This window comes from Eulemur rufifrons, chromosome 19, assembly GCF_041146395.1.
Source record: "Eulemur rufifrons isolate Redbay chromosome 19, OSU_ERuf_1, whole genome shotgun sequence".
NCBI lineage: Eukaryota > Metazoa > Chordata > Mammalia > Primates > Lemuridae > Eulemur > Eulemur rufifrons.
Genome location: NC_091001.1, coordinates 47693591 through 47716904, shown reverse-complemented (window position 1 = coordinate 47716904; position 23314 = coordinate 47693591). Strand labels below are relative to the sequence as shown.

At 44.8% G+C, this 23314-nt stretch overlaps 1 protein-coding gene across 1 annotated transcript in view; it reads right to left on the bottom strand.

Moving 5' to 3' along the window:
* Nucleotides 1-22980, bottom strand: part of REEP1 (receptor accessory protein 1) — a 105761-nt gene extending 82781 nt beyond the window's left edge. Inside the window, exon 1 of the mRNA XM_069494534.1 lies at nt 22941-22980. Within this exon, the coding sequence (XP_069350635.1) occupies nt 22941-22972 (32 nt within the window). The 5' untranslated portion in view covers nt 22973-22980. The remainder of the gene's footprint in view (nt 1-22940) is intronic.
* Nucleotides 22981-23314: the final 334 nt, after the last annotated feature.

The following is a 23314-nucleotide window of genomic DNA, read 5'->3' as shown; positions in this document are numbered from 1 at the left end:
CCTTCCTGTCTGAAGAAGCACTGGACCCTTAATCTACCACTGCCCTGCACTGGTAATGATCCTTTTGCAGAAAGAGGGGCTACAGCAACACTCAGGCAAAGACAACACAAAGGCTTTAAGACCAGACAGATCTGAATTCAATTCCTAGCTCTAATATTTAGCTGGGCAAATTTATTAACCTTTCTAAACCTCACACTGCTCATCTGTAAAAGGGAAATAATACTACCCACGCCGTGGGGTTAAGTGAAACAATGTATCGTGTATGAAACATCTGACTTAAAACATAAAGTCATAAGTATATGATTAAAGTATGTGTCAATAAAAGCACTTATTTTTATTATGGTACTAATAAATGGATCTAAGTTTTGCCTTTAGTTTGAGGGAACAGGGTACAGATCCCGTGTCCTTCCGGCATCTAGCAGCACACTGCCAACGACCACCCAAAGTCACAGATGTCAGTGCAGGTAGAAACCCCAGAGAGCCTCTACCTACCATCCTTTTCTTCTTTTTCTTTCTTAGCCTCAACCGATAACTTTACTGAAAATTCTGGGAGACAGAGTTTATATCACAGAAAAGCAAAAGAACATCAGAGATCCTTGTAAAAATTCCTTTGCCTCTCTGCTACGCTGTTCAGCCATCCCCTCTCCTTCCTCTCCTTCTCCTCTCCTAGCTTCTCTGGACTGTTTCTTACGCAGAGCAGTATCTAACTAGCTAGCCCCCAACCTTTTCATTTCACAAATGGGAAGGCTGGGACCGAGACACGCAAGTGACTCCAAGGTCACAGAGCTGTTAAGTGGCAGAGCCATGACTGAATCAGGCCATGACTATCTTCCTATATGATATGTTGCAACCAGTTTGAGCCTTGGTTACCTTGTTGGCAAAACAGGGATACTAATGCCCACCACCCCAGGCTGCTCTGGAAATACAGAATCAAGGGCCAGGCCAGTGACAGAAAAGACCAGGTGTGAGATGAGAAATGGAAACCACCAGCAGCCTGCAGTAACTGGGCCAGGCAAGGGCCGAGCGGACTGCGGAGCACGTGCCCCAGGGCAGCCACCTCTCAGCTCGGCTGACGATGCCCTGTTTGAATCACCCTACAGTGCCAGGTTTTCTGATTCTTCACGAGATGCCAAAAATTTGGATTTTGGTGCCACAACTCTCCATTTTAAATGTTGGTAACTGATTCAAATCTAAAGTACCACAAGCCAAACAAACATCTGCTGGCTGATTTCAGCCCAGGAGCCACCACATTTGAGATTCTAGATCTAACAATAGATGTGAAAGCAGTTTGCAAACGGCCAAGTAGCACCGTACAATGAAGGAAAGACTGACCCACAGTGATTGGTACAGCCTATCTACCCAGGAAGCTTCTGCAAATTCTCTGGGATCAGGGCTCCCACCGTAGTGATTTCACCCAGCCCCACGGCTCCTCGCCTGGTGCCAGGCATGCTGCAACCACAGCTGACCTCATCCTGCCGCCAGCCCAGTGGCCTTGTCAGCAGGGGAATTTGCCCATACCCTGCAGGGAAACTACCTCCCCACCCAGAGCCTCATTAAGCTGGATGAGCTGCCTTCAGGGAAGTGCTGAGCCTCAGTCACACCCTGGAGGACACCGCAGGGCTGGGTTGGCCCAGACTGACCTCAGATTTTGGATCCCAGCCCCTCCTGAGATGAGGCAGGCCCAGGTGAGGTAAGCAGGATGGTTGGGGCTGAGCCAGCCTGGACAGATGCCCAGCAATAGGGCTAAACTGTTACAAAGGAAGATGGACAAGAGCCTCTTCAATAGCTTCTTATTCTCTTGTGTCTGGACAGGTAGAACCCTCAGTAACAACTCACCTGCCAAGCCTGCATTCCTCACCTCCTCTTTTCCCCCAGAGTGTGTAGGGAGAGGCAGTTCCTGGGGTCCAGCCTCTTTCCTCCTTGGTGTCCTGTCCTCCCAAGCTCCTCACCATAAACATCAAATATTCTGCAGGGCCCCTAAGACTCTGGAGAAAGTCTGAGAGGGTGTACCTAGCTAAGGGCAGCTGGTACTTCTCAAGATGTAGACCAGTGGTCCCCAACCTTTTTAGCACGAGGGATGGGTTTCACGGAAGACAATTTCTACACGTACCGAGTGTGTGGGGGCATCGTGGCGGGGGAAGATGATACGGAGCTCAGGTGGTGATATGAGGCCATTTCCTAACAGACCATGGACCAGTACTGGGCCATGGCCTGGTGTTGGGGACTGCAGATGTAGATGGTGGGATAGTGTGAACAATCAGGGAAGTTGCCTGCCAGGAGGTTTAGCCCCACCTGCTCCAGGAGAGCTTGGGAGGCACAGTCCTGGACCCAAGGCCACATAGTTCACCAGGGGTAGAGCTGGGACCCGAATCTACACCCTGAGTCCCATCCAGTCCTGGGCCAGGTGGTGCTGTTGGCCCCATCATGCTTGTCTGCAACCAGTGCCAACACTGACTTGCTGGGTACCTGGGGCAGGTTACCTAGCCCTACAATTTTATCATCTGGGCAAGAGACAGTAATGCCTACCTTGTATGACTGCTGCATTAATGAAATTATGAAGCCCTACATGAGACATGCCATGAGGCAATGACTCCGCTGTTTCCTTCAAGTGATGACCCACACCCAGCCCACGATAGCAGCTCACTAAAGACCAGACAACAGAGTGCACCTGCTGAACAAAAGAACAGCATGGCACAATAGCTGTCACTAGGAAGTACTCAGTTTTATATTCTCATGGATACTAAAACCTTCCTTGGTGGATGTTTGCAGTTTCAGGCAGCCCACCACCCAGCTGGCTTTAGTCTTGGTAACAGGACCTAGATGCTCACTGGATCCCCTCCCCAGTGCTGTGTGGCCCCTGCTCTTGGAGAAGCTGACCATATCCCTAGATTCAGGGCAGGTCCTGGCTGCTTTAAGTCAGTCAGCACATCCCATACCCCAGCCATAGGGACAGGCTCAGCAATGGGCATGTGACCAAAACCATTAGAGCAAGATGCTTCTTAGGGACTTTGGGCAAGAAGCTTCCTCGTCTCCCATAAGAGATGCTTTCTTCCTATTAGAAATAAATGAGGGATTCAAGACCCCTAAGAAGGTGCTGGCAGCCATCCTGCACCTAAAAGGAGAACCAGACAATTTGAAAGAGGCACCAAAGACTGCAGAGGAGACACCCGAGAATCTGCTGCTCCGGTGCCAATCTTGAGCTGTTGGATCAAGCCTCACTTGAAGTTAGTACCATTCTTGACTTTTAAGTTATGTAACCCAGTCTGAATTGTATTATTTTTTTCTTGAAACCAAAATAATTCTCACCGATATACCTGCAAACCTCAAAGATAAATAATCTGAGACTGCCAACAGTCTCAGACCTGACTTAACCTCCCGTTGAAAACAAAGAAAAAATCTGGATTCGAAGAAATTGCGAATCTTTTATCAAGTGGTCAAATGTGGCATCACCAATGTGAGACAGTCTGACACTCTGTCTTCCTGGCATGAGGCAGTGGGAGGTACACCTCATCGTCAACGTAGTATTGTTGCCACCATTGTTGGACTTGAGTCTAATCATGAGGACAAGTCTGACAAATCCAGAACATGCTCCATCACAGCCAACCTGGACTCTTCATGAAATTGAGGGGACTGTTCTAGGTTGGTCAAAAGATACAACAGCCAAATTCAATGTGTAAACTTTAATTTGGATCCAAATAAAAGCAAGAAAAAAGTACCAATAAAGAAATTTTTTTACATGTGGGTTAATCTGAGTACGGACCTCATGTTAGATGAAGGTGTGAAATTAGAGTTGACTTTCTTAGGTGTGGTAATGGTTTTTGATTGTACAGTTACAGGGAGTGATTCTTAAAGTATGATCCACAGACCCCTGGGGGACTCCAAGACCCTAGGGGATTCCTGGAACCCTTGCAGAGGGTCCATGAGGTCAAAACAATTTCAACAATAGCACTACGACATTGCTCTTTTCACTGTGTTGAATTTGTCCTGACGATGCAAAAATAATGAAGGATGAAACTGCTGCTGGTATTTTGCACGATCAGGGCAGCGGCATCAAACTCTATCAGTAGTCACTATTGTCTTCACTATGATGCAGTAGGAAAAAAAATTCCTGTTTTATTTCAGAATGTCATGGATGATGTAGTGAAAATCATCACTTTTATTAAATCCCAACCCCTGGGTACAGGTGTTTTTAATATTCTGTGACGAAATGAGAATTACACATAAAATACCTCTGCTGCATACCAAAGTATGATGACTGTCTTGAAGCAAAGCTCTTGTTTCATTGAATTGTGTGCTGAATTATCCCCCTTTTTTTCATGGAACATCAGTGTTATCTGAATGACTGACAAACTATGGTTATTCAAACTTGGGTATCTTGCAAGCATTTTCTAGAAAATGAATAAAATGAGCCTGCTACATCCAGAAAAACAAATAGTATTTTTTGCCAATGATAATTAGAATATCGGAAAATTTGTATCCACTACTTGACAATGTCCCAGCACTTAAAGACTTTTTTGGTGAGATCAATGGTGATATCAATGAGTGTAATTTTTGGATATTATATTTTAAAAATATCTACATTGGAAGATCTGCATTTAACTTGATGACCCAATAATTTCCACATGACCAATGCATAAGGTTACAAAACCATACATGGATAAAAGATCCACTCAAACTACAAGATCAGCCTTCATTCATAAGGTTTCAGATTCCACATTGCAATTAACCTTGACATGAAAGAGACTTGCAAAAATGTACAATACCCTCTTCTTGCCATTTTCTTTTTTTCTGGAAAATATAGATATTTTTCATTAAATGTATTATTTATTTTCACATGATTTTTATTGTTATTTTAAAATTAATTAATAAATACACATTTCAAAATGGCTCCACTTTCATTTTTAATATGGTACATAATGAAAGATGGAAGCCACATAAACAAAATTTTTTGGGGGTTCTCAATGTTTTTAAGAGTGTACAGGGATCCTAAGACCACAAGTTTGAGAACCACTGGTATAGGAGAATTATCTTGTCTCTGAGGGACATACTGAAGTATTTGGGATGAAGTGGCATGATGTCTGCAGCCTACTTTCAGATGGTTAGGCAAGAGGGAAATGTGTGTATTTATGTAGAAAGAGATGGAGCGTATATACCAAGGTACGAATAATGTAAATATTCAATGTACTGTTCTTTCAACTTTTCTGTGGGTTTCAAAGTTTTCTAAACAAAACATGTAATCAATATAAGGAATATATGTAAACATACTGATATTCTACATCAGTGTAAGGAAGGTGTAGAAGCCAAAAACAAAGCCAAAGTAGAGCCTCAGAAAGGTAAATTAACGGCACTTGCTAATTGAAACACTGAACGTCAAATTATAGGGCTGACAGAGTGTCAAGTACAGGAAACACAGTTTAGGGCAATGCTGCTTCAACTTCAGCCTGCAGAAGAGAACCTGGAGAGCTTATGAACACAGATTCCTGGGTCCCACCCTCAGGTATTCTCATCCAGTAGGTCTGGGGGGCCTGAGAACTTACAGTTCTAGTAACTCCCAGGTGAGGTAATGCTGTGGTCCCCAGACCACATTTTGAGTACACTGGTCCAGGGCATCCCTTTATAAAGCTTAGACTCTGTTATGGATTGAACTGTGTCCCTCAAAAAGATATGTTGAAGTCCTAATCTCCAGTACTTGTGACCTTACTTGGAAATAGGGTTTTGCAGACATACTCAACTTAAGATGAGGTCATTAGGGTTGGCCCTTATCCAATATGACTGCTGTCCTTATAAGAGGAGGAAAAGAGATACAGACACAGGAAGAATTCCATGTGATAACAGAGGCAGAGGTTAGAGAGACGTTTATACGAGCCAAGGAAGGGCAATGATTGCTGACAGCCACCAGAATCTAAGAGAAAGTCATGGACAGATTCTTCTCTAGAGCCTTCAGAGACCGTAAGGCCCTGAGAACACAATGATTTCAGACTCTAGTCTCCAGAACTGTGAGAGAAATAAACTTTTGTCAGTTTAAGCCACTCTGTTTGTGGTACTTTGTTACAGCAGCACTAGGAAATATATACCCCAAAGAATACATCGTCAGTAAAAGGATGAATAAAAAGCCTGCTACCATGGCTAAAGGTACAAAAAGCAAAATGCCCATTCTCTGGCCACAGCAGCAGGTGGAAAGGAAACAGTATTTCCCCTGAAACCCTGTAACCACTGGCCTATCCTCACATAAGTGTGCAGCCCATATTTACACTACCCAGGTGGTCAAATTTTTAAAATCTCAACAATTTACTTAGTGGTCCAAAACTGGTAGTATCCCTAGACACCTAGCAGAAGCAAATGCAAATCCTCTCTGGAGGAACTCACCTTTACCCAGGCATTAAAGACTTTCTGTAGATAAAGTTCCAAGGAATACAAGCTCACAGTGAAAAAACAAAATTACCAAACACGTAATGCACCTTGATTGAGAGCCAAGAGAAACAAGAGACAGCTGAATTGTCCTTCAAAAGTAGTTTAGACGCTAGAATTATCAGGTGCACAAAATAACATAATTGTGTTTAATATGTTTAAAAGAATAAAAATGAATTTAAAATATGTAGAGGAACAGACATCATAAAATATGACCAGTTTTGAAACGGAGCTAAATAGCATTTCTAAAATATAATGATTAAAATGTAAAAATTAATGGATATGTCCAGCAGCTGATTAGATATGGCTGAGGAGAGATGCAGAAAATTATCCACAATGTAGCAATGACAGAAAAAGAAATCAGAGATAAAAAATGAAGAGATGTGAAAGAGTAAGAACATCTAACATATGTCTAATGAGAATACTTACAGAAGAGGGGGAAGGGAATAGGATGCAGAAGCAATAAATTTGAAAAAATTACTGAATTGGATTAAGCCCTAAATAATATTGACCCAAGAAGATAGAGGAAATCTATAATCATTAAAGAAATTCAGTCAGTAGTTTAAAATCTTCCCATACAAAAAGCAACTGGCCCTGATGAGTTTACTGGCAAGTCCTACTAGCCATTCAAGAAAGAAATCCAATTACACAAACTATTCCAGAGTATAGAGAAACATGACACACTCCCAGCTTAGTTATGAGGCACAATCACGCTATCAAAACCAGACAAGGGGGCCGGGCGCAGTGGCTCATACCTGTAATCCTAGCACTCTGGGAGGCCGAGGTGGGTGGATTGTTTGAGCTCACAAGTTCGAGACCAGCCTGAGCAAGAGTGAGACCCCGTCTCTACTAAAAATAGAAAGAAATTATCTGGCCAACTAAAATATATACATAGAAAAAATTAGCCAGGCATGGTGGCGCATGCCTGTAGTCCCAGCTACTCGGGAGGCTGAGGCAGAAGGATTGCTTGAGCCCAGGAGTTTGAGGTTGCTGTGAGCTAGGCTGATGCCATGACACTCTAGCCCAGGCAACAGAATAAGACTCTATCTCAAAAAAAAAAAAAAAAAAAAAAAAAAAAAAACAAACACACACACACAGAGATAAGGATAACATAGCCAATACAACTTACAAACATAACTTTTAAAAAAACAGAAAAATTAACTGGGCATCATGGCATGTGCTCATAGTCTCAGCTACTCAGAAGGCTGAGGCAAAAGGATTGCTTGAACCCAGCAGTTTGAGGTTGCAGTGAGCTATGATGACACCACTGTACTGTACCCAAGGCAATAGAGTGAGACTCTGTCTCAAAAAAATAAAAAAAAAAACCCCAAATATTAGAAAATCCAATAATCAAGTCCAGAATTGTTTTAAAACTATAAAAGATAGAAACAACTTTATGACCAAATTGGGTTTACCCGGGAAGGCAAAGTTGGTTTAACAGTGAAATTAACTGATACAATCTACCACTTGGACTAAAGGCCAAAAAATATATATTATTTCAATGGAAGCATTAGATAAAATATAGTATCATTCATTATAAAACTATCAGTAAACTATCACTTTAGAGTGATAAAGTCTATTTCTGAAAACCCTACAGCAAGCACAATACTTTATGGGAAAATGTTGAAGTATTCCTTCTTAACTCAGGAATGAGGCAAGAGTGTCTGCCTTTGCCACTTTTAGTCATCATGCACTAGGGATCCTAACTAGGGATAATAATGGGGAATAAAAAAGAATAATGACTAGAAAGACACAACACTGCACTATTCTCAGAGGACATGACTATTTATCTGGAAAAGCCAAAAGAATCTACAGTTCAGCAACCTTGCATTCTCTTAACAAGCAGCTGGAAGATGAAAATTTTATTAAGATACTAAATACACTGGCATCAACAAATGCAAGTAACTGGGAATAAATCTAACAAATGATGTGTACGACATTTATAGCAAAAATCATAAAATTTTATTGAAAGTCATTAAAGAAGACCTAAATAAATAGACATAGATACCATATATATGGATTGCAACAAACAAATTAGGAACATCAATTTTCTATTGTTCCATACATTTAAAGCTATTCCAATCAAAATCCCAAAAGGGGTGTGTGTGGGTGTGTGTGGGTGTGTGTGTTGTAACACATAATTTTAAGCTAATTCTAAACATGTATGTGGAAGAGGAAAGCACTCTTTGAAGGAACTTTTGAAGAAGAATAAGATAGGAGAACTTACCATACCAGATAAAAGTTTTCCGAAAGCTTAGTTATTAACATAATATAGTACTGGTGCAGGACTAGCCAAAGTATTCAATGGTACAGAATGAAGTGCCAAGAAATAGGCCCACACATTATGGAAACTAAATTTATGACAAGGCTGGGCACTGCAGATCTGAAGAGAAAGGATGAACTTTCTAATAAGCGGTACTGGGACAACTGGTTTTTCCTATGGAAAAAATGAAAAAATTGGGGGCTGCTGCTTCACATCATATACAAAAATAAATTCAAATGGATTAAGAAATTAAATACATATAGCAAAACTATAAAACTTCCGGGAGCAATATAGAAAAATACTTTCATAATTTCAGAGAGGGAAGGTATTCCTAGGACACAAAAAGCACAAATCATTAAGTGAAAAAAATTGTAACTCTATTGCATTAATATTAAAAACTTGTTTATCAAAATACACCATAAAGAAAATGAAAAAATAAACCACAGACTGGGAGATGACATTTGTAACACACAAGTGACAGTAGATTAGCATCCAGAAGATTTGAAGAACTCCTACAAATCAGTAAGATAACGACAAGAAAAAAACTGGCAAGACGTGAACAGGCACTTCACAGAAGAGAGAACATGAATGGTCAATAAACATATGAAAAGATGCTCAGTCTCATTAGTATTCAGGGAAATGCAAATTAAAACCATAATGAGATTCCACTTTGTACCCACCAGACTGGCAAAAATTCTCAAGTGTGACAATATCAAGTGACGGTAAAGATACGGTGCAAATGAAATCATAGCCCCTGCTGAAGGAAAACCATTTAGAGAATAATGTATGAAGAAAAAACAGTGGGGCACTTACCACACCAGATATCAAGAATTTTTATGAAGCTATGGTAATTAAGACAGTGTGGTACTGGTGCTGGGTCAGGCACACTGATCAATGGTACCGAAAAAAGAGCCCAAACACAGACCCACTTCTCTATGGGCTTAATTTACGTTATTTGGTCAAGAGAAAGATGCAGATACACTCTGCCTCAGCCATCCCAGTCCTAAAGAACTCCGTGAACAGGTGCACTGGAAAACATATACAAGAATGTTGACTGCAGCACTCTTTCCAAGGGAGTGCAAAAGAGAAAAAAGAAAAATCCAGAAACAACCCAAATGTGGATTAAAATTTCAATGGATAAGTAAATTGTGGTATATTCATACAATGAAAGTAATGTTCTAATTCTTAAACTGGGTGATGAGTACATGAGTATTCATTGTATTATTATCCATTATCCCCTAACCATTTTTTATTTATTAACAGTCTCCTCTATTGACTCAATAATTACTTTTTACAAATCAAAGACAGCCCAGAAATGGAGACCAAATAAGATGTTAGAACACCAAAGTGTTTCTTTCTGTGTTTCCCTTACCTTAGGCTGTTCTTAGATGAACTTTTCTCACCTTAGTGGCAGTAAGAACAGCTACCATGAGTGCGGTAGGCTGAGTAATGGCCCCCAAAGATACCTAGGTCCTAATTCCTAGAACCTGTGAATGTTACCTTATAAGGCAAAAAGGACTTTGCAGATGTGATTAAGCCAAAGATTTTGAGATGGGGAGATTATCCTGGATTATTTAGGTGGGCCCTATTTAATTGGTGATTAAATGTAATCACAAGGGTCCTAAAAGGGAGAAAGAAGGAGATATGAGGACAGAAGAAAAGGCAATGTGACCATGGAAGCAGAGATTGGAGTGATGCAGACACAAATCAATGAATGCCTACAGCCACAAGTCAAGGAATGCCAATAGCCACCAGAAGTTAGAAGAAGCAAGGAATGGAGTCTTCCCTGGAACTTCCAGAAAGAACCAGCCCTGCCAACACCTTGATTTTAGCCCCATAAGATTCATTTCAGACTTCTGACCTCCAGAACAGTAGGAGAATATATTTCTGTTGTTTTAAGCTACTAAATTGGTGGTTATCTGTTACAGCAGCAATAGTAGACTAATACAGTGGATGAGGAGGCCCAACTCTGTCTCAGATGATTTTCCACTTAGCATACCCTCTCCTCTGCCTTTTCTTCTCTCCCAACATTGGATGCCACAGTGTCCCCCACGTAGGGAGACACAACAATGGTTTAATCCCTTCATATATCAGATGCACCACTTCCCCTGCTGAAAGGGCTCCTCCCTACAATTTCCAACCAGAGCCAGACAAGTCATTCACACACACCTGTGAAATTCCACCCAATGGAAATAGCACTGGCCAGGCAGGAGGGACACTTCCCACTGACCGGCTACGTGACCTCCTCAACTTCTCAAAGATGGAACAAGAAGTCATTCATCTTTATATCCCTGGGGCCCAGCATAGTACCTGGAACGCAGCAAATGGTCAAAAAATGGGCAGTGAATCAATGAATCAGTCAATGAAGCAATGAATCAATCAATCCTGAGTAAGGATGGAAGTCCTAACCACCGAAAGAGAAAAATCTTTTCAATTAACGTCTCCTTCTCTTGCTCTACCAGTATAAGGAAAAGATTAAAATCATAAAATTTTAGGGTTGGAAGCCAGGAGCTCACTGCCTCACAAGGCAGCCCAGGGCACTGTCAGTGCGAATTACTGGAAACCTTTTCCTTCTATCAAGCCCAAAATTTGTCTTCTGGCCACCCACTGGTCGTAGTCCAATCCTCTAACCACATAAAACAAACCTACTTTTTCCATATTAAAACATTTCCCTAGTGTGGAGACCTGGCCTTAAGCCTTGGCCTCGCCAACCAGGCTAGCGATCTTGATGAATCACCTAACTCCACTGGTCCCCTTCCTCCTTGTCTGTCAAACAAGAGCATGAAATCACTAAGGTCCCTTCTAGCCCTGTGATACAATGTGAAAAACATCACCTTCTTGGTGTTCAATATTTCACCATTTTAACCCATCAACTGGGTTTTTCATTTCAATACTTTATATTTCCCCCTCAGAAGTGCTTCTTTTTCAATGGGCCTGTCTCCTGCCAGGACATGCTGTTTTCTTATATTTTCAATTCTTTGTTTCTTTTTTCATTTTATTTATTTATTTAGAGACAGGGTCTCACTCTGTTGCTCAGACTGGAGTGCAGTGGCAAGATCGTATAGCTCACTTTAACTTCAAGCTCTTGGGCTCAAGTGATCCTCCTGCCTCAGCCTCCCAAATAACTAGGATTATACAGGCACATGCCACCATGCCCAGATAATTTTTGAAAATTTTTTTTGTATAGACTCAGTCTCACTATTTTGCCCAGACTGGTCTCAAACTCCTCACCTCAAGTGATTCTCCTGTCTCGGCCACCCAGAGTGCCAGGATTACAGGCGTGAGCCACAACACCCAGCCAGAATAATTCTTTTTAAAATGAAAAAAGAGTAAGCCCAGCACTTTGGGAGGCCAAGGCAGGAGAATTCTTTGAGCTCAGGAGTTCAAGACCAGTCTGAGCTAGAGCAAGATCCCATCTCTACTAAAAATAAAAAAATTAGCCGGGTGACATGGTGTGGGCCTATAGTCCCAGCTACTTCGGAGGCTGAGACAAGAAGATTGCTTGAGCCCTGGAGTTTGAGGCTGCCGGGAGCTATGATGACACCACTGAACTCTACACAGGGCAACAGAGCGAAACTCTTGTCTCAAAAAAAGAAAAGAAAGAAAGAAAAAGAAAGACTTATTCTAAGGTCTCTAATTGGTAGCTCTATCATATATCATATAAATAATATTAACATATATTATTAATATATGTAGGTTATTCATTCATTATTGGACAGCTAATCCTATTGCTTATAGTGTTTGCTACTGGGGTTGTTTCCTTACGTGTTTTGTAATTCTGAAGTGTGAATTCATGGTTTCAGAAGCTAATTCTATATAATATGTATTGAATATTCTTAGAGAAACTGGAATAATGTCTGCCAGATCCACCAAGGGTAACAAAATGACTGTGTTTTAAGCTAAATTTCCACATAGTCAGTTATACAGCTGGTATAGTACTAGCTTACACCCTTTCCAAATGATTCCCTCTCTATCTCCTGGCAAATTTCCTTCCTTACTTAAAAGCTCAGCTAAGCTTTTAAGGAGATCAGATTGCTGTTATATTTTATCCAAATTTTTTAAAATTCAATTTTATTAAGGGAGGATTTTCAGACATTTATTTTTCTGTATTTCCAGAAACAGAAATCAAATCTTTCATTTTATACATGAAAAAAAATGAAGGTTTAGAGAGGTTAAATTACTTGCCACAGTCACAAATCAAGTTTCTGCAAAACTGGCATTTAAAAAATGATCTTCTAACCCTAAAGAGAATACTAAGTCATCCTTCTTTCAACAGATATTTTTCAGACACCTATTATGTGCTTAGAACTGCTCTAGGCATGGGGGAGATAGCTATGAATGAGATAAAGTCTCAAAAGTCATAGAAGTCAAATGCTAGTGGATATATATGAACAAGTAAACAAATGAATTAAAAGGATCATTTCAAGGGGTGATAAGGGGATAGAGAGTGACAGGAGGGGTGGATTTTGGAGAAGGTGTGCAGAAAAGGCCCCTCCTGAAGAGGTGACATGTGAGCAGAGAGACCTAAATGAAAAGGGGGAATGGCATGGACGATCTGGGGGAGTGTGTTGTGGGCAGAGGAAACAGCACATGCAAAGGCCACTGGTGAGACAAGCTTGGCACCTTCCAGGAATAGTGAGGAGGCTGCAGCGGAGCGAGAAAGGGGCGAGCAGTGCAAGGTGAGGTCAGAGTGTGGGCAGGAGCCAGACCTCGTTGAGTCTTGTTGACCATGGTAAGGAGCTTGAGTTTTATTCTTCCTGGAACAGGACAGTGTTTAAATAGCAGGGGAAAGAGATGGCCTATCTTACATTTTAAATAAATTATTGCAGTAATAGGAGCAAAGGCAGGGAAAACCATTAGCAAGGCTTTGAGATGAAACAGGTGAGCAGTAATTTGGGGTTGGAGCAGGGTGGCGGCAGTGGAGGTGGGAGTTGTGATTGGATGGGGAGTGTTTTGAAGGCAGAGGACTTGCTGATAAACTGGATTCCACAGCACACAGGGACTGGCCTGAGGTGTGCACAGACCCCGCTGGATCAGGTGACTCCCTTAGGAGAGACACATGTGGACTTGTGGTTCTCAGCCTCACGTGCTCATGAGAAAAAGTCTCGTATGAGTCCCCACCATTAGCTGGATGTGTCCACCAGCCTTTCTCAAAGCAGGCTGTGTCCCACTCTCCTTGGAGCAGCGTGACCCATTCAACCCAATATTCTGTCCGACAGGCATTGCCTTGGCAGTCTAAACCCCAGTTGTGATAAAACTAAATTTCACACTGGGCATAATTAGGCAGCCCATCTGTGAAAGGTTCTCAGTTGGGCACTGGGTTGGTGGAGTCCAATCATGCCATTTAGAACTCATAAAAAGGCAGGGTTAAGACCTCTCAGAACCAGAAAGGATGAACCACAGTCTAGCACAAGTGGATGATTTGAGATCGAATCCCAGGTCTACAGCAAATAATGGGGAACTTAAGCAAGTCCGTTTCTTTTCATTTCACAGGGGAGATGATGGTACCCTGTCTCCTGACTCTGCACAAGCTTTATGTGAATCTTGTTAAAGTACAGATTCACTAAGTTCTGGGCAGGGCCCGGGATTCTGCATTCCTGACTACTCCCGTAATGCTGAGGCTGCTGGTGCATAGCCCACACTCTGAGGAGCGAGGTCCTGACTCATTCACCACCCAGCACGCACTCACTGGGCACCTACTCTTCATGAACTGTGAGAGAGACAAAGAAGCAGACCTGGTCCTTAAGGGGAGGTCAACAAACAAACCACCATAGCACAAGGTACAAAGTGACAATGCCATTCTGGGGACCCAGGGGACAGAAATCTTTCTTCAGTTAAGGGACCCAAGGAAGGCTTGATGGTGGAAGACAGCTGGGGACACACATGGAGAACATAATGGAAATCAGAGGACACCTTCCAAGGCTTTAGCCTTTGTCATCACTAATTTCTCCTCAAACTTAAGAACTAATTTTTTTGACTCACAAACAGAATAAAGAAAAGGGAATAAAAGGGGAGTAAGAGAGATTATTTCCTAGTACAAAGAGATGAAAGAGTATGTTAGTGGGCCGGGCGCGGTGGCTCACGCCTGTAATCCTAGCACTCTGGGAGGCCGAGGTGGGCGGATCGTTTGAGCTCAGGAGTTCGAGACCAGCCTGAGCAAGAGCGAGACCCCATCTCTACTAAAAATAGAAAGAAATTATATGGACAGCTAAAAATATATATAGAAAAAATTGGCCGGGCATGGTGGCGCATGCCTGTAATCCCAGCTACTCGGGAGGCTGAGACAGGAGGATCCCTTGAGCTCAGGAGTTTGAGGTTGCTGTGAGCTAGGCTAACGCCACGGCACTCACTCTAGCCTGGGCAACAGAGTGAGACTCTGTCTCAAAAAAAAAAAAAAAAAAAAAAAAAGAGTATGTTAGTACTGGCAGAGGCCAGGGACAAAAGGGAAAAAATCCCATCTTCTACCCAAGACATTTCTAGGTTTACGAGGCTGGTTAGGAGTCATTCAACATACATGGTGGTCATTAGGGCTGCTCTTGTTAGGAGTGTAAGTCACCATCCACTTGAACTCAGGTGTGGCCAATGAAATGTGAGCAGAAATGGCACGTTATCACTTCCAGGTGGAGCTACTTAAGAGCCAGTGTGGGACTCCATTTTCCTATCCCAACCACAGCGAACCCTGATGTCTGACATTGACATGATGCCACCCTAAGACAAAGGTGACTGAGTCAGCCTGGGCCTGAGTAATGATGATGAGCAGAGTGCCCCTGCCACCCCACAGTGAACAGACAGCACAAAGCAAGAAATACACCTCCGTCGTCTCAAGCCACTGGAATTTGGGAGTTGTTACTGCAACATACCCCAGAACATCCTAACCACTTCAACAGATATTTCATTAATACAAGCACCATTTAAAGTTTTCATTCTAGGATATGGACAGCTCATGGTATCAAAGAAGTAGCTGCAGGAACTGGGCCCTGAGTAACGAGAACCAAGACTCCTTGTGCCAGCCTCTTTCTCTCAGCCCATGTCTGGTCTCTATCTTGGCTTTGCTGTATTCTCCAAGTGCCAGGGTGTTTAGCCACCAGCAGCCCCAACTTCACATTTTTCCAACTCTGGGTCCCATGGGCAAAGCTATTCTCCCTCAGCTGCAAATCAAGAAACCCCAGGGAAGGAGCTGGTGGCTCAGTTTGGGTCACATGCCCACCTCTGGACCAATGTCTGTGCCCAGGGAAATGCAAATCTAGGCTTGGGTCACGTGCCTACTCATATGGCTGAGTGGAGGGAGGCAGGATGGAGTATGTCACCAGAAGGGAATGGGAAACTTGTTTTGCCATCCAGCCGTCCAAAGTACCATCCGTAATCCCCTATAAGGAGGTAGAAAGGATGTGTATGCATAAGTACACAGGAGAATGCCTAAGGCAGAATTTAACTGAGCTGTGACTGGTGAAGGAAAAGGAAAAGGGAAAATATGGTATGTGCATGATCAGTCCAAGAAAAGGGAGAGGTGGGGCCAGAGCGCCACTAGGCTGGACAGCTCCCTATACTGGCAACTGGAGGCACCTTTGTCCTAGAACTGCCAGGTGACTGACGAGGCCTGGGGCGGGGCGATGTCAGGAGGGGATGTTAACTCAAGTAACTGATGATTTACGTTTGCTAATTTAGCAAATCTGACAGTGGGGCCAACCTCTTCTGATTGGGAACGGGCTAAGTCTGGGAGAGCAAATACTATACCAATATGTGTGCCCCTGTTGCCATCTTCCTTGCATGAATCAATCACTTTTGGAACTCCTTCCCCACTGAGCCTAAGCAGCTTCATACTCCTCCTCAAGACAGTGCCCCAGGCAGCTTTGTATAGATCATAAGAGATGAAACTCACTTGCCATCTCTGGTCTAGATACCCATGCATGCTTGCAGTACAGCAAATCATTAATACTTATTGAGATTCCTTCCAGCACTCCTACTATGTGCCAAATATCTGGTCCTTTAGCTATATTTCTTTTTTTCCATGAAAGCCCCTGGGTGCAACTTAAAAAACCCAATGGGAAAAAAACGTGCTTCTACCTGAAGACAGATGAGATCTAAAAATTCAGAACAAATAATATGTACATAACTATCCATCTTCCAATTCCTCAGGGCCTTCCCAAGGCCCAGAAGTGAGACGAAAACATCCTTACAGCCCAGATGCAAACCCCCTTAGCTCTTGTTGGTCCTGGGAAAAACTCCCACAAACTAAGAATCCTGGTAACCAGTTGGGCATGTGTGTGACTCATCCTTGGCAGTGAAATTCCAAAGGTGCCACATGCTATGGCTACTGCATGGCCAACTTCTCCCCTTCCCCCAGCCTCTCTCCCCTTGAAACATGCATGCACACACGCACGCACACAGGCACACACATACACGCACACACACACATACATACACCATGCATACACAATACAAAACAGCAGCCTGAATGGTTGGCTAAAGAGGGCCCTACTCCCCTTCCCTCACTCTTCCCAGGGCTCCTCCTACCCCCACATAATACATCCTCCAAAGATAGCTTGTTTTAAAAGGAAGAAGGCAACTGACCCAGTAATAACCAGGTGAGACCCTCACTTGTCAACTAACCTCAAATAAGACACAGCGGGGAGGAGTGCACAAAAGCTACTTCCCAGCAGGCAGGCGGGATTAGTAAACAAAGAAACAGGGCAGCTGAGCAGCAGCAACATCTAACCTGGTATTTTTCACTTCCTTGAGGATACTCCTCCTGCTTATAAATAAATGTGGTGCACACAGGCCAGCTGGGGACAGAAGGGGAGCTCTTAGGACCTCCAAGGTGATGATGGCCAACACCCTTTTCTCTCAGACAAGGAGCCGGTGTATGGGAGTTGCCCTTAGGACTCTGACAGTGGGTCAGACCAGTGCTCGGACTAGAACCTAAGTTTGCTGATTTCCAGTTCAACAGCTTTCCTTTCACAATTCATCTGAAACATTTACCCAGTGCCTATAGTGCACCACACTACAGTGCCAGGAAATAAATCCTCAACCAACATGAACCCTCTATTAACTGATCATTTTCCTGGATTCCACATTTTAAAAGCAGGACCCAAAGAAAGACTAGCTTATGTTTAAGAATTTATGGTCTTGTCTTTCTTTTTTCTTTTCCATTTGTTTTGCTACAGTTGGGGAACATCTTGAGGACAATCCACATTCCTTCCAGCCTCATCTACTTCTACATCCCTGACCCAGAACAGACGTCATGCTCCAAATCCCAGTGCTGGGACTTAGCCAGATATTCAGCCATCAAACTAAGACTCTGTCTTGATCGCCACAGTGTACTTTCTAAACACTAACATTTTTTTTAAAAATGTACAATGTGGAAATAAAATGTATTCTGCATAGCCATCAGTTATTCAGAAAATTTTGTTGACTTAGGACTTTCTTTTCCCCATGCAGTGAATTGAGGTTTTAGTCTATTAATGCCGATGGGTAGAAAGTTCTGAATCTATTGAGCAACCATTCTTGGCCTTGGCCAAAATTCTGTCCAGAGACAATGAGGCAACACCTGCTTCTTAGAATAATGCTTCAAAAACTGGCATATTCTCCTAAGAAGTCACAGCAACCTCTGTGTCCCCCTCCAACAGGGTGCACAGGAACATACTTTCCCCAGTTTGAAATTCATTCATGCCTAGGCCTTGATTTTTCCATAAAGAAAACAAAAGGAGGCAAGCAGGCAAGTCCTAAATGAGCCTCCACGTCCCATGAAGATATCAACCAGGTTCTAACAAGGCCAACTTGCTATTGCAGAGTATCTCTTTCTTAATTCTTTTTATTATTTGTTGTTGTATTTTGTTTTGAGACAGTGTCTCTGTTGCCTTGCTGGATTGCAGTGGCATTATCATTGCTCTCTGCAACGTCAAACTCCTGGGCTCAAGCAATCCTCCCCACCTCAGCCTCCCTAGTAGCAAATAGCTGAGATTGGGACTACAGGCACATGCCACCATGCCCAGCTAGTCTTTTTATTTTTTTGTAGAGATGGGGTCCTACTATGTTTCCCAGGCTGATCTCAAACTCCTGGCCTCAAGTGGTCCTCCAGCCCTGTCCTCCCAAAGTGCTAGGATTACAGGTGTGAGCCACCACGTGGTTGGCCTTCATCCTTAATTCTTCTTCTTCTTCCTTTTTTTTTTTTTTTTTTTTAGACAGAGTCTCACTTTGTTGCCCAGGTTAGAGTGAGTACCGTGGCATCAGCCTAGCTCACAGCAACCTCAAACTCCTGGGCTCAAGTGATCCTCCTGCCTCAGCCTCCCGGGTAGCTGGGACTACAGGCATGCGCCACAATCCCCGGCTAATTTTTTCTATATATATTTTTAGTTGGCCAGATAATTTCTTTCTATTTTTAGTAGAGACGGGGTCTCGCTCTTGCTCAGGCAGGTCTCGAACTCCTGACCTCGAGCAATCCACCCGCCTTGACCTCCCAGAGTGCTAGGATTACAGGCATGAGCCACTGCTCCCGGCCCATCCTTAATTCTTTATAGGCTGAGCCAAACAAGTTAGGAGAAAGACAGCTGGCAAGAAAAGCAGCATCTACAACTGGTCCTCACTCTGAGAGCTTTGCCCAGTGGGCACAAGCCGGTCTTGATGTCCACTGACCTCTGACCCTGGGGGACCGATGGGCTGGCTATCCTGCTTATCCTCAGGGCCTATGAGTTCCTTCAACACAACCAACCTTTACTGAATGCAGTCAGGTGCCATGCACTTCAGAAAGCCTCTTGGGAGGGGGTGAGGGGTTGGGAGAGGAAAAAAGCCAGTCACTGACTTCAAAATTCTCATAGCCAGTGGCAGCAGAGACATTCACAAGTACTGACTGGCTGGCCCTGGATGCCACCAGCCTGTCATGATACCTCTAGCTGGATGGCTAGGAACACACTAGGAAGACACTCCCTCTCCACCCTCAGAACACAATTATAGGTCTTCCTTAACTGGTCTTTGATATGACAGGGGCTTATAAAGCCATGAAAAGACTGCCTACAGGAAACAGGACTTGTGGACAAAAATCTTAGGATGCTCCCATACCAGAGGTCTTGGGAGCTTGAAAGAGGTCAATTTAGTGCAACTGTCAGGGGTGAGTGAAGGGGGAAAGGGCATTGGACTAAAAATCCAGAGCCTGTTTTCTTCACCAGCTCATCTTGTGTCCTTGGGCAAGGCACGTTCCCTCTGCAGTTTTATAGATGAGGGGGAGGATTAGATCAGCGGTTTTTATTAGCAGTAAATCCCATATATTTTTCCAAATTAAATTCTATCTAGGACCCCAATATATAAGACAAAAGGAGAGCTGCTTTTGCTGAATCAGAGCTGGGAAGCCCAGAGCCCAACCACTCAGGCTGGGTGGCCCTCAGGGAATCCAGTTTGAAAACCACAGGAGCATATTAAGTATGAGAGCCCCTTGCACAGTTCTTATAGTCTCTTGTAGGGTACTCGGAAAGGACATAAGGAGGGAATCATCATTGATTTAGTGCCCTCTGTGGTGCTTGGTCATTGAAATCTTTACAATAGCAACATGAGGTTAACTAGCTTGTGAACTAGGATCTGTTGTGATCTGAACTGGGATCTGTTGGTAAGAGACGGAACTGGGATTTAAACCAAGGGTTTTCTGACTCCAAACACAGTATTCCTCCCCCTTGATAAGAAGTTCCTCTATGGCCGGGCACGGTGGCTCACGCCTGTAATCCTAGCATTCTGGTGAGGCCAAGGCGGGAGGATTGCTCGAGGTCAGGAGTTCGAGACCAGCCTGAGCAAGAGCGAGACCCTGTCTCTACTAAAGATAGAAAGAAATTATCTGGCCAACTAAAAATACATATAGAAAAAATTAGCCGGGCATGGTGGTGCATGCCTGCAGTCCCAGCTACTCGGGAGGCTGCCCAGGAGTTTGAGGTTGCTGTGAGCTAGGCTGATGCCACAGCACTCTAGCCTGGGCAACAGAGTGAGACTCTGTCTCAAAAAACAAAAAAAATTGGGTGTCGGGCAGATGTGGGGGGGGGGAGGGGATGAGTATATATATACATAATGAGTGCGATGCGCACCATCTAGGAGATGGACACGCTTGAAGCTCTGATGGGGGGGAGGGGAGGCAAGGGCAATATATGTAACCTAAACTTTTATACCCCCATAATATACTGAAATAAAAAATAAAAGTTCTTCTAGCCATGTAGAATATTGGGCTGAATAAAAATTTCCTTGAATTGTAAATATATGTGCATCTGTATTTACAATGGGAGCACTGGGGAAAATTCTTTGAAAAATATACGCCCCAAAATCATCACTAGTTATCTCTATGTGGCAGTAGTGTGGATGATTTTCAGTCTGTTTATCTATATTTTCTAATTTTCCTATAATGAACAAGTATAATTTACATGGAACAGGTACTGCTTTTTAAAAGTGGCATTAATGATTCATAATCAATACACTCATGTTGGGTTTCTATAAAACCAGTGTTGGAGGATAGGTGGTGTCCCTGATCTTGTGGAGTCAACAGTGGAAATAACCACCCCAAAACTCATCAACTCTCCCTGGGGCCAAGCTGACCCAAGGGGCAATTCTCATGGTCATTTAAATCCTCTGAAGTCTCAGTTCTGGGAAGTGTGGGTGTTTTGGAAAGAAATAGCAGGTCCCTGAGACCCCTCCCAAATATATGGCTCTCCTCTCCACACCCATCAGCTGCCTGGTGTAGAAAAAGGGAGGGAGCTGCTATTATAATAAAACTAAAGATGGACACGTGACCCAGGACCAGCCCAGTAGGGCCTATACAGAGCGGCCAGTGAGGCCAATTAAACTCTCCTGCCCCACCCTAAGGGCTCCCCAGAAGCCACTGGCAATTTCGAAGATCACAGGACTGCTTAAGGAGAGAAAATGCCACCCTGAAGGCAAGATAAGCTTTGGGCAAAGCTTGTCAGCCACTTCCCTGTATTATTCATGACAGCTCTGCTGTCAGAAATCTTCTAAATATTTAACATGCCACCTCAAGGTACAGCGCAAACCCTCAGCAGTCAGTGACAGCTGTAGAGGGAGCTTCATGGAATGACTTGGGGGCTGAGAGGTGCAGATGCTGGCTTTGGGAGGAAAGCCCAGAATGGTGGCTGGGAGACAAAGCTGAGATGACTTCAGAAGGCTGCCCCTGACTGCTTCTTTGAAAATCAGTAAAGAAGGGAAGGAGATGGGAGGAGTTTCAAAACATGAGGAGTGATCATGCACAATCAACGGGAGCCCCTCTTTCTCAAACAAAGAAAAAGCCTGAGGTGCCCCCCACCCCACACCCATTTCAGCCCCAGCTCCCCTGAGCAGGTGGCGAGGATGGTTAGGGAAGAACAGGGACTGGAACAGCCCTGTCTATCTCCAAAGGAGAATAAATGCACGAGGGAAGCTCTTCAAATGTCTATGGGTCCTTGGGCTTGAAAACGAAAAACACCCCCCTAGGGTAACCCCCAATGACTTCACACAGACCTCACCCCGGATGACTCTGCGCTCTCCTGCAAGGCCTGGGAGGTGTCACTGCCACCATTCTGGTGGCTATCTGTCACTTGGAAATTTCCCCGTGCGTTCCTGGAGATGCCTACCCCTGTCTCTCAAAGCCCTGCAATAGGAATCAGACCAGGGGGACCCTAGGCATCAACTCCAAGATTCATATATGTCCTCCTACTTCCCACCTGCCTTTGCCGCTGTCGATTTGAAACACCTAAAAAGGAGTATTTTCATCAACCCAATTGGGAGTCCCGCCTTTATCTCTCCACCCGTCTCCGCGCTGACTCCTCCAGGCAGCGCCCGGGCTGTCATTTTCACCTGACAAAAGCTTGGCGGCAGGGCGCGGCGACAGGCGACCCCACATTTTTCCCCAAGCAGAGAGACGCGTGTCCCCGTGTCGCACCCATGCGGGGCCTCTGCGAATACGACCGACCCGGGGGAACAAAGCAGCCGGGGCGCGGCGAGGCACAGCCCCCAGCGGAGCCCCCGTGCGTCCCAGCCCTCGGCGCCCCGCCCGCCGGTTCCCCGAGCCCCGGCCCAGCTCCCCACAAGCTGCCGCCTGCACCGGCGGCGCTCCCGGGCAGTAGCCGCGTCCTGCGCCGCCCGCCCGTTCACTGGCGTCCTCGGCAGCTACTGTACCTGCTAAATTTAGCGGCCGCCGGGTATTAATAGCCCGAGCGACTGGGGCCGGGCGCTGCAGGGGCGCGCGCAGCCCCGGGGCCCGGGGCGGGGAAGGAGGGGAAGGAGGGACGCGGGGAAGAAGGCCACTTACACCACCAGCCTGGAGATGATCCATGACACCATGGCGGGCGGGCGGGCGCGGCCCGGGCAGCGCGGCGCGACTGGGCTGCTGGCGGCGCGGGCGGCTGCGGGGCTCCCGGCACGTCAGTCCGCGCACGGCCGCCGCCGCCAGACTGAGCGCGCCCGCCGCCCTGCCCTGCGTTCGCGCGTCGGCGCAGCCGCGGCACGTTCCGGCGGCGGCGGCGGCCCCAGCCCCCCGGGGCCCGGCGGGCCCGCGGCGATTGGGCGGCGAGCCGGTCAGGGCACCAGCGGGGCCCGCCCCGCCCCGCTCGCCCCGGCCCCCGGCTGGATTCGGGCAGGTCCTCTGAGCGCCCTGGTGCACCAGCCCCTCCAATGGAGCCCTGC